The sequence below is a fragment of the Lagopus leucura genome, unplaced genomic scaffold, assembly GCF_019238085.1.
Source record: "Lagopus leucura isolate 7727_CA_CO unplaced genomic scaffold, USGS_WTPT01 Super-Scaffold_741, whole genome shotgun sequence".
NCBI lineage: Eukaryota > Metazoa > Chordata > Aves > Galliformes > Phasianidae > Lagopus > Lagopus leucura.
Window position 1 is genome coordinate 5,224,182 of NW_024962256.1, and position 20,457 is coordinate 5,244,638.

At 34.8% G+C, this 20,457-nt stretch overlaps 1 protein-coding gene across 5 annotated transcripts in view; it reads left to right on the plus strand.

The window, feature by feature from the left end:
- The window catches only part of ATRNL1 (attractin like 1), a 425,500-nt gene that overhangs the window by 150,113 nt on the left and 254,930 nt on the right, over positions 1 to 20,457 (plus strand). For all 5 annotated transcript variants that reach the window (XM_042863594.1, XM_042863598.1, XM_042863596.1 and 2 more), the window contains exon 21: positions 2,167 to 2,219. In XM_042863594.1, the coding sequence (XP_042719528.1) occupies positions 2,167 to 2,219 (53 nt within the window). The remainder of the gene's footprint in view (positions 1 to 2,166; positions 2,220 to 20,457) is intronic.

The following is a 20,457-nucleotide window of genomic DNA, read 5'->3' on the forward strand; positions in this document are numbered from 1 at the left end:
CTGGGAGGTTCTTGTTCATAGCACCCATAGCATGCAGCACAGGACTGCACAGGGCATTCCACTACACCCCTTTACAGCAGCTCTTCATGCTCATGTACTGTCTCCTAAGGCCAGTAGACTGGATATGGCTTGCCCAAAACTGCCAACCCCTTGAGTAAAATGTGTTCTGCGGGGTTCACTATATAGAAAGTATAATAAATGTGATAGTGTACCAAATGCTGTTACTGTATTATAATTCACTTTTAAAAATACTGTTATGTGTATTTTCTCATTTCATCATGCAGTATGCTGAAATGATAGCTGTAAAATTGTACTGCCATTTTCTCTTCAAGTTTTGTGGAGGTCGTGTCTAAAATTATCAGGAAATTAACAATTATTGGGATTTGGATGAATACTTGTCTATGGCAAAGTATTACATACCTAATAATTTTTGTATCAAACATTCTTTTGTGTGCTTCCTTAAGCAGTAAGATGTGTGGTGCATTACACTGACTTTTACGGATAATTTTATGTATTCTTAGTTATTGTTTTCCCTTTTCCTTTTTTCTTCTTCTGCAATATAAATAGAAATATAGCATCAAAAATGTGTATGTAATTTTGAAAATCCTTGGTTTCTGATAATTACTGACCCACAGGAGATGGTTTCATCTGGTTAGAAGGGCAGCTGAATGGTGAAAGGGAGCTGTATGGAAACTTTTTTTTCCTTCTTTCTTTTTTTTTTTCCAGTTGAGATTTTCAAGAAATAAAGAAGTCCCATTCTGTGGTAGGAGTGAACTAAGCTCTACCTGATTTTGAATAATGAGCATGGTAATAAACACCAGGTTTGAAACCAGTGAAGAGAACAGTAGCAAGGCAGGCAGTATTGTACAGCATGCTTGTTAACTCACATGGCATCGAAATCAGAAAGTTTTTTAATATCACTTACAAATAACATAAGCAGCAAAAACTGCTTGCAGTTTAAATTTCTCTAAGAGAACAAAGTAATGGAAGAGTATTCCATGCATTAACTGAGCCAGATTTCCTGTGGGAAAATATTTCTATGAAATTTAATAGGCAGTGATAAGTTTTCTCTCTGTTTTATAAAACATTCTCTATGCTTAATAGCAAATTATAATTTTGCTGGAGACTTTTGTACAATAGCCAAGAAAACCTAGAACAAGATAGTTATTTTCTACTTAAGTATGTGACATTTTTAGAGAAATGTTATATAACTCAATTTGATCACTATGATATTCCGTAGCATATTCCATGCCTCTGAAAACAAATATATATTTATAAGTAAGGTATTTTTCCTGTTCTTTTCATTCACATTTTTTTTCCCCAGCAGCAACAGTCTGGATGCAGTGTGCCCTATTCAGCCTAAATTTCACCTAGCATCCTATGCATGGTCTGCTGCCTCTGGAACACTGCTATGCTATGCCATGGCTGCAATTTGTGGCCCCAGAACTGGTTGCCATGGTCTAGTTACAGTTAATAGTTTAGGATTAGCCTCTCTAGCGCAGTCTATGTCGTTTTGGAGCACATCTAGGTTCTCTTAGGTGCTGTGAAAGTGTAGTCATTATTTTATGCTTATGGGTATTTTGTTGTTTTCATATAAAAGAGTTTGAAATAATGTATTTGTGTGTTTGAACCTGAGGATGTATATTCCATCGCTGAAGGAGTGGCTTGAGCACATTTGGAAGGTTACATAAGGGTGCAGAGCCTGCTCTGATAGTGTTTTGGGACTGTGCATGTTAGGAGGAGATTTATTTGAGAACAGTTTCTGCAGTGAACTGCTGCCTGATAAATGCTGTCTCCTTGGAAAGAGCCAGTGGAGGGATGGATGGCAGCCAGGGGGTGAGCAGTCCCTGGGGTAGAGTGGATAGTGGCAGATTCCGTGTTCATCTTCCCTGCCCCACTCACATTTATCCAAAGTGGACACAAAACACACCTGAAGTCCCTATCCAAGAGCCTCATCACTCCTGGTTACTTTTGCAAGAAGAGAAGTCCTTCCAGAAAATAGCTCATCTTGATTAAGAAATACAGCCCATACTTTATGTTTCCCTGTGCCGGTGCTGCTACTAATCAAGCTCGTGCTATTTGGAATAAATATTCTGGCTGCATTTGTATAAAATCTATGCTTTATTTAATGGGAATGTTTGCTTTTGTCTTTTTTCCCCCCTACAGCTGTGACTCTGAAAATAGGTATCTTGGAAATCCGCTTAGGGGAACATGTTACTGTGAGTACTTACATTTTTGATGTTCATTACTTAAATGCTGTTTATGCATTGTGTGGTAATTTTGTTGCCTCTGTAAAACTAAATATTTTTCTTGGGATTTTCTGAAGCTGGGGCCTATTGATTCTTTGAAACATGAAATACCCCCCTGGGCTTCTCTGGTTGAGAAAGCAAATTAAAGGCTACTGGAATTTTCTCCAAAGTTAGAGGCAACGACCAAGTCATTGCATTATAACTCTGTATGTGAACAAAAAGAACCTGTAATTGCATTATTGTTCACTTGACAGAATTTGTGATAGGAAAATGCAAATAGACCAAACAGTAGTATTTTCTTAGGGCACTGAGAATGGCTTAGCGAGTATACCTCCAAGGGGCATGATGCACAGCAGTTCTCCAGAGTATCATAAATGGTAGAGCACGTGTGTTGTCTGCATGTCCTCATAGTTGCAGGAAAGGTGCCTTGGGCAAATTAACTTCTAAAGCACTACATTTCTGATAGTCCTAATGAAAGACTCGAAGGCATAGGAATGCTTATTACCCATGTGCAGAAATCCCTCAGAGAGATGTGCCAATTTTGCTGAGCCAATATCAATGTTAAATAGTAATTTTAATCATCATAAAAAACTGATGCTGAAGAACACTGTTTTAATTCTTCAGACTTTTGCATATACCTGCTCTATGTTAGACTGAATCCATTTGTCTGTTGTTTCCCAACACCATCCCAACCTCCAATTTAAATTTACATAAAGTAGTATCTCTGATTATATTCGCAGCATCCGTTCAGAATGCACACAAAAGTTTTGTCTTAGAATCTCTTTAAGGCATAATCTGCCTAACAAAGTAGTGTTTTTTTTTTCTTTACTAATGTTTCTTTCTACCTTTAATGGTCTGTGTCTGCAAAATGTGTTTTACATAACAAAATAGACATGTACTAAATTAGAGATGCTGACGTATCCCTAGGCTTACACTTTTTGCCAGTTGTAAAATTTTTTTTACTTTTTTTTTTCCACAGACAAGTTTGTTTGTAACTTTTCAAACTGGAGGTTCATCTTTAAATATTTAAAACATGCTGTTGTAATTGTTGATTTTTTTATATAAAATAGACCTGATTGAAAATACTCCTTAGAGCTATGATTAAAAGGTAATGTGAATAAAATAAATTTATTTTCATTTGTTACTTGTCTCCATGGCTACATTCTTACTTCTTTAAATGAGAAATTTCATTACTCAGAGATTTGGATTTTCTTATCTGTTTGTTTTATAAATTATTTGGAATCAAAGATAGGTAATGAGTACATGAGAAGTAGTGCTAAAGAATCTATGTTGGATATGTCCATCAATGTTTGTTTTGCCCCTTAAAAATAAAAGCTATTAAATTTAGAGGTGGAAAAAAAAATGATGGTAATGAGATTTGTAGACCTCAGGCACCTCCAAGAAAAACCTTATTTTTTGCTATCATGTTACAGGTTGGGTCTATAAATCATACTGTAGACAAATTGTGCTGTATTCAAGATAGCCTTCCACCTTTAGCCCACTACCAGTATTTGTCTTCTGTCACATTTCAAAATATTTTAAAGATCTTGTTGTTTTGGGGTAGATAAATCTAATACTTTCAGTAATTTAAAATGTAGCATATAAACTATAATATCTGGAGGTAAGAAGGAATCCGCACTAATTAAAATAATGGAATTCTGTCTGTCTTACATTTAGTGGATAATGTATCATAATGAGAAATTATTTGCTAATTTATGGATAACTGACTGACCTATGATTTCAGTGACAATTGCTTATTGGCACCGTTCATTACCTGCTAAATCATGTATTAAAGCTTGTCATAAAGTGCAACTTTCATTTCTTATATGCTTAAGTATTTGAAAGTATGACTTTAATATTGACTGTCACATAAGAATGTTTTGCTTCTGTAGAAGATATGCATTTGGATGCTATTTTTCTGTACTTATTTTGCTACTCGATAGGAACTTTCTATTTAAACACCTGTATTACCATTTGCTTCTCCTTGAAGTGAAGAATATTCTTGTTTTCTACATCATGCTGGTAGTTATTGCTCTGGAGGAAAGAAAATACTGAGGAAAAACAAATGAATAGAGAAGAGTATATACTTATAATCAGAATAGGTCTATGAGAAACAAAACTTCTAAGCAAATTTGTTTCTTCCTTTCATAACCAAAATCAATGAATGAATGGTACAGAAATAAGATTACAGCTAGTAACTCACTGTAACAGCTGGGATCTTCTGGAAAGCTTTTAGTTACATGCTTAAGTTTAGCCATCTTCACTACATTTTATGTGCTTAAATTTTATTTTTATTCACTTGTTCAAATGCTATCCTTAACTGGAATGTTTTTTCTTAGCCCAAACTTTAGAATTCAGTTCTGAGTGTGTGGCTAACTTTTGTATGATAGGGGTTGGCCTGAGTTTCTCTTAATAGCAGGGTGTGGATTGAGAATGCTTGTTGTCTGACAGAAACTTCTGCAACTCTTGATGCAAATACCCACTGCCATGTGAAAATGCAGCGTTTTCCACCTCTTCCTCTCTCCCCAACAGCCTGACTCTTGCCTGCACTCCTCCCTCTTTCCTGTTATTGCTATCCTAAAGACCAGGAAGGGGGAGCAGACTGGTGTTTATCTAGACCCTGGTATTAACATCAATTGACTGTTAACTTAGTAAGTAAACTCTAAACCTAGTGGGATAGCACAGATTATTTTATTTTCTTCATTATTTTTTTTCTTCTAGTAGTGGTGTAGGATAGTTAGCACAGTGTGAGCGCTGTGCATAGACATGGCCATGACTGTAGAAGTGACGTGAGTACTAACGAGAACAGAAGAACACTTACAGAAAGATCTGGCATGATCAAAAAGAATGATATATGTATATGCATGTGCATGTGTGTAAATATATATGAATGTATATATAAATGAGTTTTATATATCATGTTGAAACATTATAGATGTTAAAAAAAAATACAGATGCTGTCACGGGAAGACAAACAGCAGAAATGTCATCAAATTCTACGGATGACAAGGACAGCTCATTAAACATCAGATTTCATTCTAATGTGGCATTTCAAATCTTGGCAGCACTGGATGTGAGTCCTTTCCCTGCTTGGTTAAAATTATCAAAACTTAATAAAAGTAAATAGGACATTCATAATAAGGCATGCAATATTATATTATCCAGATTGTGTGAAAACTGCAGCCTATTGCTTCTATTAAAATTATGTTAATTTCATTTTTCATGACTTCTCTGCATGGCTGAAAAGTCACAACAGCAAAAACAAACTTGTCAGAGTATGAGAATGAGAACAAACCACAGATATAAAAATTAGAAAAATATTGAAAGTAGAAGAATGTATCAGCAGCTGTATGATGGTCTGTCTGCTCCAGTACCACACTGCGAGCAGCTGAATATGAGTATCAGGGCATAGTATAGCAAATGGATGGCTATATAGTGATGTTTCCTTCTTAATGTACAACAATTTGCAGCTTGGGAAGTTCATGAGAGGGAGGATTTCTTGGTCCAGAAATGTTGGAAATGTCACTTTCAGGAGAAAATACTATCCAAGATTTCTTGTAAACATTAAAAAATAGAATATCTATAAAAAACAAGGAGCTTCATTAATTGAAAAGTCAGATTTGCTTGCCTTTGTAAGTGCTCTTGGAGATTGAGTGCAGTTCTGCTTGTTCCTCTGTGTTTCTAGGTAGGAGGCTCAGTATCTCCAGACCCTTCTGTTAGAAACCATTTTTTCTGTGTGCAATTGCAAGCTGATTTAATCCATATAAATGAATTTTGAATGGAGGCCAGAAATGGTTGTTCAGCTGACTTATGCATGTACGCAAACCATAAATATAACATTTTGTCGTGATGCATTTGTATTTGTTGTTGTTATTGTTGTTTGGTATCTGAGCCAGCGTGATGTATAACAGTGACACCTAGATAGCAAAGTATGCATCCAAATTGCTGGATTAGTTCTTCACATGTCAGCATTAGAAATATGCTACTGTCAGAACCAGTGCTCCTGGGTGCAAAGAAACATGCAGCAACCAGATGGTTTTAGACTGATTGGAAAGAGTCACTGGGACAAATGCCACTTCTGAGAATCTGACCTGGGTCGTATTTGGACACAGTGCTTTAAATCATAAATGGAAATATAGCTAAACCAGTGCTCTAGAGAAATGAGAATTTAAATACATAATTCACAGTATGTTTTTACATAGAGGGTAGAGTATAGGCTTGCTTACAGTCACTCCTTTTGAAAGGATATTATAGTTTACTGCATAAACTTCTTTTAGAAATCTGCATTATTAAGGTCAAAAGCTTTCCAAAATGTCTGCAATATGTATGTTACTTTAAATGTCTCAATTCCAATGCTACATTTCTATCAAAGTGAGTATCTGTTTCTGAGCACTACTCTGTGCAAAGACATAGACGCTTTCAGCAAATCAGTACTGTGGGTATAAACTGCATTATTCACGTATGTGGTTGTCAGAATTTCCAGATGAGTAATTTAGCACAAAGCATTCACAAATTCTCTCTGCTTTTTGTCCATTCTGTTAAAGCTCTCCCAAGTAAGAGCGTGAGCAGAAATGTGGTTCAAGCAGGGCTGAGCTACACTGCTGGAGCAGAGCTCTCAAGTGTTGCCTGTTCCACCAAGACAATTCCTAGCCAAAACCCACATGAGTAACCAGCTAAGAAAAAGTAGTTAAAAACTATACACAGATATACCTTTGACAGACCTTTATTTCTTTCTCCCTTTTAGTGCTTTAAATGTGCTTAGAAGCACTTTTCTCTTTTGGAAACTGAGATCAACAGTGGTAGTTCTTCTTTTGGTTGCTCTTTTGAAATAGGCAGCAGTAGTGGGTTACGTGGCAAGACAATTCAAAATATAAAGCATTCATAGATTCAGCAATGCACAACAGGTGTGTCATTGCAAGCAATAAAATTACAATAACTTAACAATTTTTATTAATCTGTTGTTCATCTTTGGTTAGACAAATGTTTTGTGGATGTAGGACTATATGTGATCTCAAAGAGAAATCAGAAGAATCTTGTATTTTGCATTCAAAAGGATGTGCATTATGTATCCAGGGTAATATTATAGACTTTGCTGTGCTGCAGAGCAGGCCTGCTTTTAAATCTGTGGGAGATTAGAACATGACCTTTGAGAAGGATTAGAGAATCCAAGTATGTGTTGAGGTCAAGAGGGATGGGTCACTTATGACGAGAATTAAAACAGGGATGGACTAAATGATTCATGGCCTTCTGTAAAGTTAAAACCTATTTATTGATTTTTTCCCCCCCCTCCCGTCCCCCCCCATCTTTGCCAGAATATCTGTCTCTAAAGGAGATTTGTTGGATTTAAAGCCTTTGGAAAAGAGGAAGCACTAATATCTGTCCATAAAAGTGGCTGAAAAGCCATACAAATTTTAACTGTTTTCCTAGCTTTGTTGTGTTTTCTTCCACAGCCCTGATTTTTCTCTCAGCTCATTGTTTTAGGAAATGTCAGCTGTGCAGTAGAACATCAGCCACTGTTTCATGTGTTCTGGGATGAAGCATATATAAAAGCAAGGTGGTAGGCCCATCTGCAGGAACCTTAAGGTTAAGATATACTGCAAAGCACTGTCACATCTCAGCTTTCCTTATTGGCCCAGTGGACATCAAGGGAGGAAATGTAAAGCCAGGGAAAGTGTTGCTAAATTCTCAGTTGTTCATAACTAAAAACAATCAGCATAACAACTAGTGGGGAAATAATACTTGTAGATTTAAAACAAATCCAAGGATATCTTTAAGTTATTTTATTAATACATTATTTTCTTATATTGTACTTAAAATGCATTTCATGGAGAAATGTGATAGCATGTGAGGTATTAAATATTTTGTAGCAGTTTTCGGGAGTGCAATATGAATAATAGGCTTTACAATGCAATTCCATACTGTCAGCATTGAAACAATTATAGCTCTTCCTTATTTCCTTGGTGGATGTGCAGAGAGGATGGCAGTGGTCAGTTCTCTCAGTAAATCAGTGACTTACCAAGATACTTTCCTAACTGAAATCAGTGAGAAAGCACGAAGTGCATGCTCAGAGGACACTCTTAAAATAAAATCTGGTATCTGTGAAGAGAGCTCAACAGGAAAAAGGGGATTTTGCTTCTGGCTGTAAACTCTTGTAAGGTATGTATTGCAGTCCTGGAACTGCATTAGCCCCATTACTCCAGGACTCCCAAAAGGGCAAAATAAAGAGGAATGACAGTCTCTACCCATTTTCTCTACCCTTCTAAAGAGTAAAATTTTAATTTTGAATATTTTAAGGGACATTGTTATGCAAAGTGAGTGGTGTCTGAAACAAAACCAAACACTTAGTTTTTATGTTTCTTATACCCTATTTATATCCAAAATTTACTTTTATGTAAAATTCATCTCAATAAAAAAATAAGAAAAACAAATCTTAACTGATTTTTCGATACCTGCATCCTGGGGTAAAGGTGTAGTACTTCTTTAGAGGTGTTTATATTTTTCCTTTCTGACTTCTTGCTTGTTTGTAACACCAAACCATCTTTCTGTGGGGGATAGATTTTAAAAGTCAGTAATTTATGGCAACATCTTACTTATATTCACTTCTTGGAAGCATCAGTTAAGTACTATCTGAAAGCAGAATGGTCCTCAGGTAATGCATTCTTATTTATGTTGTCAAAATACATTTCAGGCTGGGGTTAACTGTCAATAGGTCAGACTACCTGGTGTTTACTGTTTGAACATACCTTTTTTCCTTTTTCTTGATCTTATAATTCGAGTTCTGATATAGGCCACAGACATAAGTAGCCTCTGAGGAGAGCTGTTCTAGAAATAGGTGGGTGCAAGATCTGGGATGACTGAACTTGGCTTTGGTTGCTCTCAGCTTATGAGTAGTTCTCACAATCGATAAGTGAGAGTAGAAGATGGCTGTATGTGCTAATAGCTGTTGAAATATGTAATGCAACCTGGCAGCAAGAAGATTAACTGTGACTTTCAAGCACTGTGTGTACATGTGCATGTATATGGCATTTATGAACTTAGAGCGTGACATCCTTTATTAAAATAATAATAATTAAAAAGATCAAATAAAGCATGTACTAGAGGTGGCTATAAAGCACTAGATGGCAGACTTGCTATTCTTAGGAAAAGATTAAACTCAAGAACATTCCAAGGAGAGTGTTTCAGGAGATAAACAGCGAGTAGCACTTTTAATAACACTGTTAACAGAGATTTTCCAGATATTTAAAAATTATGTTGAAACTTAAAGGGCAGAAACAATAAATTTACACTACTGAAAAGGTGTTTGCTTTAGTTGAGTTGTGAGAATTGTACTAGCAGTTAAATTTCCTGCTACTGATGTGTACAATTCCTGTTTCTTTTTGGGACAGCATTAATTTAAACTGGCTGCATATTGTAATTGTAAAACTGTCATGCTTGACTTAAATTAATGAGTTCCTCCAATTATATCTAGCACTGATTGACTTTGATACAGACCGAGGCAATTTTTATTATTTATAAATACATAAGAATGTCTGTCATTGTCTTTGAATATGCAGGCTTATACAAATAAATTCTATTTAAAAAGAAATGTTAGCGTTTCAAGACTGTAGGAGAACAGATTATAGTTTGAATCAGGCAATTCTAGATAGTTTTAGAAAAGATTAGTCTCAACAAACTAACAACGTAAAAAAAAAAGCAACAGTGTGTTTGCCCTAAGCTAAAATAACCACACAACTGAATTGTAGCCTTCCAAGGAGAATTAAAACAATAACCATACCAAGCTACTAATTAAGTGTCACGATCTCACCCCAGGCTCTATGTACTCATTTTGCCAAATACTAGGTTGGCTTGCAGTTGGTCAAGCTAAAGAAACAGTTTTGTTGCCAATCATCTTCAGATTTTGCTATGAATTGGCAAATGTTTGTATTTATATTTTAACACTGGGAATTTTCTCTGTGTATCTGTTTCAGAAAGCACACTTGAGTTTTGAAATAAGGATTATTTTCTTTCTCTGATAGTTTTTACTTATGTATCAGTGAATTTACCAACTGACATCTCCTTGCATGTACTATTTATGTTACTTTTGCCAAAGTAGATTGTTTAATTTTAGTGACAATTTGTTTAGATACACTTTTTATTTAGACTGCATTTAGCCAAAGAAAGATGGCTAAAGATGGAGTATCCTAAATTTTAAGCAGAAGTTGATAGACAAATATTTAAAGGCATGCAAATAGAAGTCTGAATTAGGTTCTTTCATTATTTATATGGCTGTTCCATGGATGCCATAATATTTAGTAAGTAACTACTACTATTACGTTTAAGTACTACATAAAGTTAAGAAAATATAAGCTATATAATTTATGATTATTTATAAAATACTACTCTGAAAAGGGAGATTCTGGACTGGAGAACTCATTCAAAAGAAATACTATTCTCTATACTCTAGCCTATGAGTGAAGCATTTTTTTTGATTTAGAAGGAAAGTGATCCAAAGATCTGTGTATATGCAGTATTTTATTTAGTTTACTGACCTGGGATTCACTGAGATGGGTACTTTTTTGAGTCGTTACATTGTGCTTTGCGTGTGTTTTTTTCCTGGCATGTCCAGAGAGAAGGGGACTGTCGCTCCTCAAAACCTGGCAGGCCTTACAGCTCCGCAAACCTGATGCTGTAAGAAGCAAATAGAACAGAAAAGTAACCATCAGTATTCCTTTAGTTTACCTTCTGTTGAAGAAGGGAAATCCAGCTCTTTTACCTTTGTGATGGGTTTATAGTTACATTGCTTCTACTGCTGACTTCCTAGGGAAAAGAGAATTCTTGATCAGAGAGACTTTGAGGAGAGATCTTAGTAGTGAAATCTTGAACCAGTTGAAATAAGAAGAAAAAGCAACAAAAACACCTGACTTCAATAGGATGGGGGCTTAAGGTTTGTAGGAGAATTTCTGCCTGGTTCCTTTGGGAGTTCTTCAAATGGTCTAATAGCTTTTATATGTCAGCTGGAATATTTTTTGCCAGTGGCTAATACGAACTGCTTAAGGATGGCTTAGCCTCTTCCATTATTACAGCCTGAGCACTTAATTAACTGTCTTGTTAGCACAAGACTCACTATGCAGGTGTCTTGAACCACCTAATCTTAGCTCACATTTGAAAAAATCAAGAGAGCAGTCAATAATGTTTTCTGCTTTATAATGAGTGGTGTGAAGCCCTTACAAGGTATTTGGATGAAGGGCTCTGATCACTGAAATATATTGAGGGTCATTTATGCCTAAAGACAATGGTAAAAGTTTGGATTTCATGGACTTTAAGAAAATTTATATTACATTGAAATGTGGTCATTATCAAGTTCAACTTTCTCTTTGAATGGCTAACGGCTCAATTTCAGCATATTGTGAAGTAGTCAGTGACTCCTTGTCACTTTTTCTTAGCTTGAATTGTAAATATCATTTTAAAATACATTGCAGAAATATAACTCTTTGGCAGCATAGTGTAATTTACTCATAACTTGATGTAAAGGGTAACACTGGGAAAAAATGGTTCTGCAAACTGTGTGAGGTCAAAGCGCAGCAATGCACATTAGCAAAATAGATACAATAGCAAATGACATTAAGGGAAATTTGAAAAATATCACTGTCAAGAAGCATGAAGATACATTGGTAGAGAAATAATATATATGCATTTGATTTGTCTCTTTATGTTCACTAGCATGAGTAAATGAATATGCTTTATTGTGTTACTCCCTTAAGGAAGTGCCATGACCATCAGAATAATTTTGTAAAAATGATAAGCTGTACAAAATCTGGGCAGAAATTTTTTTAAAAGAGCAAGAATCTCACTTTTCTTTTGCCAATAAAGTGACATTTTCAGGATTATAGTCTTGTTGAGTAGAGATGTGTATTGCTTCTTTAGAGATCTGTGAAAATGCAGCTACGCAGATTTTCAAGTATTAGAACTTTAAGTGACATTAAGGACAGCTAAGGAAAGAAAAAATGAAGGTAGGACGTTATTAAACCAAGCAGTAGGTTGGAAGAGAAAAACTGAATTGATCTTGAGAAGATGGTGCAAAACTACATCACGCAGATAGATCACTTTCCTTGTGTTCACTGTAATGGATTACTTACCACGATGCTAGATCTTTGAAGCTCAGATGTAGAAGACATTCACTGTCAGTGCCTTTTCAATAAGGAAAGCAAACAGGCTGTCACAATGTTGTCTACATTTTGTTGTTATTTTGCATGATATTCCAGTTCCTAGATAAGTTGTGTTAAAGAGCTCATGTGTGACATCTATCACAAAGTGGAAATAGCTCTGTGTTAAGCTAGTCACTGCTAGACAAAGCAGTAAATGAAAAAGCGGTTTATTCTGTTTGTGCACTTTGGTTAGCAGTACTTTCTTGTGTGGCCAAGAAGGTCATGACTTAATAAAAACACAGCTGTAGCCGGTTCCTGTTTCAGAGAAAAATACAGTGCAATGAATATTACTTTTAATGTCTGACAGCTGTTTGGGGTGGAAATTGAATATTGCAAGGTATTTTGGAAAGGAGATTATTAAAGGAGGTATTGCCACAGTGGCCAAAGTTCCCTCTCTGAATCAACGAATAAATCTCCACCAAGGAGTGGGTGACTGAGAAAAATCAGCAGTTCAAGGCTCTGTTTTTCCTCCCTGTGTTATTTCCATTTGGTTAGCTTAAGCAGACAGTTTATTATTTTACATGCTTAACCGCCAGCTCTACCAGCTAAACGTGCAAGGAGTGGAGAAAATAATCTGGGTTTATTTTTTTCTTACCAGTCTGTACTTTCTCTCTGTTTTAAAGGCTCCATAGGCTAGAGTAGGCAATATTTGTAAATGAATTGAAATTGTAATATTTCATCAATGAGCCAAAAGCAGTAAAAACTTTATTATTTAATTCAGCAGATTTTTCTTGAAATACACCTGATTTTAAATGAAAAGGTTCATATTTTACCTATCTTAGAAGTTCTAATGCAAAAATATTCTACTGCCCGTTGTGAGAAAGTGCTTTAGCATATCATTTTTTACAATGCAAGTACCTGTTGCAGTTCATGATATTATAATACAGGAGGTTGCACAGTGGGGTATACAACATGTATTTCTATTCAGTGTTAACTGAAGCTTTCCTGAAAACGTTCAGGTTACATTTGCTGTAAGGGATTTTAATCCTCAGAACTAACATGTTAAAATTGTTTAAGAAACAACAAAGAATATCAGCAAAGTTGAAACATCTCAACTTCAGTGTACATTGTGTGTTTTATACAACTCATGTGGAGCTGAGCAGTATGGACTAAGTTCTGACATTTGGGACTGTAGATTTAAGGTTTCATGAACAAATATCAGCTAAATGAAAAGGAAAAAAGAACGTTGAAAACACTGAAATATTAAAGGAATAATTTCTGTGTATATTTGTAGCCAGTTTTTGAAGGGTATGTTCTGTTTCCTTGTAATACTTGATCACTCAGAGGTCGCCGTTTAATTGCTGATGTCTGTATTGAATTATTGAAGAGCTGGGAAAAAAACAATGATAAATGTCCAACTATGCAGGTTGCTCCAAAAGAAATGCCTCTTATTTATTTCCGTGGAAACTACAACAGATTCAAAGAGTACAATAGCAAATTCTAACAGCAGATTCTCAGCTATAAACGTATTTTTCAAGATAGTTAGCACCAATAGCTATGCTTTTTTCATCAGTGATGGACAAGAGCCTGATAACTTATAATACATTTCCAAATAAAAGGTAACATTTTGCAAGAGTGAATTTCTCTTTAAGTAAAATTTAGTTACTCAGTTTGTTGATTATGACAGCAGTCCCTATGTCTTTTTGTAGTCCTTTTAGCCTAGTTTATCTTTCTAAAGTACATTAAAAGAAACGCTGATTTGTTGTCACTACATATTTATTTTATTGTAGCTTTGAACTTCTGCGAAATTCATTCTCACATGCTTTCTCTACATGGAAAGAAGCATTTAATTAATAATTGCTGGCATCTTTTAAAGCTCATTCCATTCTTACTACGTTTATCAAAAATGCAAATTTTGCTAGTTGATAGTAAAGTCTTTACAATAAATGACTTTTTGTTTTGTCACAATGGACAAGTAATGTTGGACACCAACATATTTTAATATAACAACAAAAATGAGGCAATGGATGACAGCAGCAGATGATAGAATGAATTAAACAGCTGCTCTGAAAGTTCAAAATAATTATCCTGACTGAAAATAGCTCTGGTAGTAGTCCCCTAACTTTGTAATACAAGCAGAACTTATTTTGGTCACAAATGAATTTGATTTATAGCATTTGATAATGAAACTTGATTTCAAAAGCAACACTTCTGCTGACAAAGTTGAATACGAATAGGGCTGTTCTCAACAAACTCACTGAAAATAGAGAAAAATTGCATAGAGCAAAAGAGGGGCAAATTGTCTGTACGCTGAAAAGGTTGAAGTTTAACTTTTAGAATCCTCATGAATAGAGAGTTCCCTAAATAGAAGAATGTAGGTAGAGTGACTGATGGGGCTATGCAGCAGTCATGAGTGGGGTTCCTACTCTAGCTTCAAAAGTGATTTCAAGAAATAAAAATAGAACAATGCTATTTTATGGTGTGTCTGTTCACAGAATTAGTATATTTGGTCATGCAGAATTATCATGAAAATGTACCAATTCAGGCATGTAATTCTCTTTTTTTTCCCTTTTACTGTGAAGAAAATATTTAAATAATGTTATTGGTAGCAGTAAATGGTTGAAATTTGGTATCTTATCTGTGATCTTAAAAGTTTTTGTTAATATGTACACAGCTGTGTGTAAGGCCAGACTTTTATTCAGTGAAGAGGTGTCTCATATTTCTATGACCTGTGCTTTGCAGTTAAAGAAAGAAGAAATATTGAAAAAAAACTTTTAGTCATTGCTCAGGTGAAGATCATGTGATCCACAACATTTATAAAACATTACTTTTCCTGTCAGTGTAGACAAGCAATTTTTGGGTACTAACGTTAATATAACTGAAATGAGGCAGTGGGTGACTTAAGGAACAGTCAATGGAATGAATCAGCTGCTCTGGAAGGAACTAAGCAATGTTATACGCGGGTCTGGTAGCACAGTGCAGGGCTCTTTGACATGTACTGCGGTACTTCTGGCTAAGAACTACTCTGAACATTAGTTTTTGGGCTAAAATACTGAACATCATGCTCTGAATGTTTGCATGTAATGAAAAGTTTTTGTCAGTTTGTTCAATTTTAGATATACATATTAAGAAATGATGTGACAGAATCTGTAGGAGAAAGGCAACCAGTCAAAAGCATGAGTCCCATAAATATAGCCAGCCATACCTATCCTTGCTAGGAATTCAGGTTCATTCTTTCCTTCCTGATGGAAAATGGGATGCGCTATTGGAAAGAACATGCAAAAGGGAGATGCAACTCAACAGAAAAACAATCCGCTAGAATCTTCTTCTGTCTGGTCAAATTTGCTTAATAAAAACCCCTTTGAAAGTGAAATATGCTATGTAAGCATTGGATGCCAGGAAAGTGGAGGAACTAGTTTCTACCACCATTATTTTTGTTCTTTAGTAGGGCAGGATCATGTAATTATTAATATCATGTCTATATACTCTTTCCCATAATCTTTCCCTTCAGAATGAACAGAATTGTTTGTGGGGTACACATAAGTGATCATGTAGCTGAATGTATGTTCCTTTCTTATTTTCTAGAAGAAGTTGAAAGAATGATAGTGAATGATGGAAGGATCTACAAAATAAAAATGATCATATGTATTACTTATTTTGAAATTAGAAAAAGTCATACTCTAGATATTTTGGGTTGGCTACTCATGATTAATGGATGTTTTAGTCCTTGGTCTCTTTGTTTCATTTCCTGTCCTGTAATAATGGACTAATAGTGCCTGCTCATCTCATAGTAATATTATAACAAATTCATTAACTTTTCTGAAGAACTTAGAAAATGATAGTGATGAATACTGCAGAAAGCCACGTTAGAAATTAATTCAGTCTTGGGAAAAGGGTTTGTGTGGTATGCAGTAAATGAGGCATGGGCCCAACACTAAGTACTGAGCAGAGAACAAAGTGTTGAATAGCTGCCCATTAACAGAGCACTCACCCAAAAATAATTCACAGGCAACCTTGATTGTAGTGATTCATTTTACAGTCCTAATATTCCTCTTTAACAAACCTTTTTGTATATAACTTTATCACTGTTATATTACATATATCCATGTTTTAAAAATAATAGCATAACTGTGTATTCTGAGAGGGTTTTAGTGGCACTCAGAAATAGTGAAGTAGAATTTCAAATCTCTTGAGGTTTCCGTCCAGCCTTTGTTCTTTTGGGAATATTCTTGTATTATCGAAAGCACAGTTTACTTTTAATTTAAAAGCTTAAATGTCAGAATAAGTCTGCTCCCCATTGGGTGTGAACAGAAAACTCCCATACTGTATGGCATGGATTTCGTTAAACAAAGAGCTGTTTCTTGAAAATTAACAGTAATAGTAGGATAAAAGAATTGCTTTTAAATTTATTTTCTCATTTAATTAAATGGCTTTCTTTGCCTAATTATTGGTGTGTTCTCACATGTGCTCATTACTGACATTTTGAATTGATGTTAATGATTTCTTTTGACAGTGAAAGGTATCAAGAGTTTTGCAAAATTTTGAAATAGAGATATGAGAATGCTCAATAACCATGAGTTCTTGTTATGTCTGGCTGTTGATGATGTTGGGATTGTATTGTGGTCTAATGTCCCAATGTTCTTTTTCTATTTTATTCAATAATTTTTAATAAAAAATGAAGGAATGGCTTGGGACAGAAATTAGACTGTGGGACTCCTCCCTACCTACTGAGTGCCCGTGTCATTTGACTTGCTCTTGTCTCTTTCCATCTGTGTGCAACTGAATCCTTTTTCCCTGGTGGCCTGAATCCTTCCACAGCTTCTCCTTTAGCTACACTGAGTTGGTGGAGGCATACATCCTACTAGACAAAAATAGGACTCAGTTTTTATACTATCAAAAAGAAGGCAGCACACAATGTGGTGGGATCTCTGCCAACCAGCATGCATGTCTGTGCTGAATTCTTCAGGAACTGAGCTTAGTATTTCATCACTGGGTGGGTCGCTTGGGGACCTTCAGCTCTAGTGTACCCAGACTGTAGATTCAAAGTACAGCCTGTGCTGAACTAACACTTGAGTTGTGGGTTTGTTGAGTTTATGAAGGAGATTTCTAATTTCTCTAAAACTTTTCCTAAGAACGTTTAGACATTAAAGTTCAGAGGGGTTACAGATTGCACTCTGGCACGTGGATGCTTTAATTCTGTCTGCTTGCCCCTTTAGTCACATGTATCTTCTATCAGATTTGAGATGAAGGTCTGGGCTGCAGAGCAAACATGCTAGGCGTTTTACAGTCATTTGCACCAGCCCAAAGTAGGGCAGAGTCTGCTGTTATCGTGTGATAGTGCCTCAGCGAATTCCTCTTGCTCATTGGCACAGAGAAATTGTGAACGTAATTTTTAAAATGTATTTATTAAAAAAAAAAAGTAGGCAATGTAAGCATGAAGGATATTGATGGCATAAGAATGTTGAAGTACTGAATATTAAAATTTTACTGAAATAATCTAAAGCTAAAATGAAAGCGCATAATATTTCCAAAAGATTGGGGATGCATAGAAGAACAGGTAACTTAATTGTCAGTGCGTTTCAGGTGAATTCTTTTTCAGTTCATCTTTTAAAAATTAAAGAATACAGCCATCATTCTATAATGTCATTAACATTTCTTCCATAGTTAAGAGAAGAATCTATGCAGTGCTCAACATTGTTAACTACTTGGTCTATTTCGAGAATCATTATAATGATTATATATATCATTATAATAATAATTAATACTTTGTGAATTAAATCTGAGGTTGAGAATTTAATTTAGGTTGAAGAAAATTTTTTTCAGCAAAGGCGATATTCATAATTGAGAATTTTTAACATTTGCTTTTATCTTTTAGTCATCAAATGTAAAACCAAATGTAAAATGATATCTGGAAGATATCTTAAGAGAAACTATTACAATGTTCACACACACAGCCTTATTTTTTCTTACAGAAAAATGAAACAGTTGACCAAACAAACCAATTGTAAAAAAAAAAAAAAGAAAAAAAAAAAAAAGAAAAAAAAAGAAAAAAGAAAAAAAAAAAGGAAAACAACCACCACCAACAAAAAAATTATATAAATTGTAATTCTAGAGAACCAAGCACTTTATTCTATAATTCACTGAAAGAATACTCTTAGATGATACTGGCTTTTGAAACATAATGGTTATTGATAATATTTTTATTTCTAGCACTTCTTACAGAAGTTTTGTTGGTTGAATTTGTTTATTTTGTTTTCAGAGCTCATCAGATTTTAAAAGTTTTGCAAGTTTTCTTGTCTGTATAGATCAGGTAGTTGGGAATGATTGCTTTTGTCAGCTGTTGCTTCTATGGTAGTTTGATTATTATGTTTGGTATTTGGTGTCTGTGAACTCTTGTTTTTTTCATCCTATCCTATGTATAAATACAGAACACTAAATTTCTCTATATCTGTGATATAGATTTATTTCCTGATTTAAACAATCTGTTCTGCACCTGTTTTTATAAACAGAAGCACTTAGGGTATGTCTTGGATTTATCCAAAGGGTAATAATGCTTATGGTTGACTTGATCAAAGTTTACAGTAGAAACAAAAATACAAGCAGTAAAGTCTCAGGCATTTCTGAATTCCTGATTGTAACCATACATACCTATATTTCAAAAGCATGCATTAAATGTACACTAGAATAACAATTTAGCTATTTATACATTTTACTATTCAGAATGGATCATATCATGCAATTAAATTTTACTTAAAATTTTGTATTTACATCATAAGCTGTCTAGGCCTTATGAACTGGGAGATACAGTATGATGTACTGTGTAACTGCTTAGTCTGTTTATGGGTATTTACAGCATGTAAGCACAGATTATGTATTAGGTATTACATTCAGGATGGGGTTTGGCAGCATGAAGTAAAGCTGCCTGATACTGTCTGGAGAAGGAAACCTCTGAGAGGGAGGAAGTAGAATAGGACCCAGATACAACAGAGGAGTGACTTCTTTACAGCCCTTTTTAATTTCTACTCTCACTTTGAATTTCCTCTTACATTAGTTCTTCTAATTTATATTCTAATAAAATCTAGTTTTATATAATCTATCCAGGCAAATTTTGCTCAAAGTTTTGGCTCACTGTGAAAATAAACCACTCTCCAGGCTGTGAGGGAAAATAAACTTAATTCTTTAGTAATCCTCTGAATACTGCAAAGGAATGTTGCTAAGTATCAACTCTTTCATTTGCAACTGTCTCCAAGTTGGCCGATCCAAGAGATTTTATCAAGGCCTTTTTTGGCCTTGCTACTCATGATTATTAAAGGACTCATTGATTCCTTTAATAGGGATCAGTCTCTGCTTCCGATCTCTTGCTGTTCTGTTACCTCTGTATGATAGATGTAATGGTAATATTCCTATTTTGATATGGTACATTGGTATTAGTAAAGTCAATGAGACTTTCTTAATTATATTTACATAGTTATATAGTGTCAATAAATTAAAATTTAATACTAATTCATCTTTCACTTATATAAGCTGAAAATACCTGATCAAAACTCCTTACCTAAGTTTAATGATAAGATTAACTTATTTAAATAATTGAAATTTGTTGACTGGTAGTGGATAAAGTGGACTTTTCAGTTTCCATGGTCATGGTAATTCCTTTCATGCAACTCTTCTTATTTCCTTTCTTTGCTCAGTGAAATAAATAGTTACTATTTTCTTTAATTGTTAGGATGATACAGTGGGCTGTATTCACACTTCAGTAATCAATTGGCTTTTTTTCTCGTTCTAAGTCAGATTTCCCATGGGATACAAGAGTGTATTTTTTCAGGTTATACGTCACTGTAAAAAAGGTGGTCGTCAGCATTAAGCAAACTGTTGAGTCCAACAGAAGGCTGACACAGCTTTTCCCTTTTTTGTCTTAATCTGTCACTCTCTTTGTATTTACTGATTTTGTGTTTATCATTACTTTTAAGAAGTTATTTTTAAAATTCTGCTAATGTGGTTTTGATAGTATAATGTCATCAAAAGATGGATCAAAATAGAGCATGGTAATCATGCATTAGTCTCTAGCGTCAAAGATCACTTGGGTC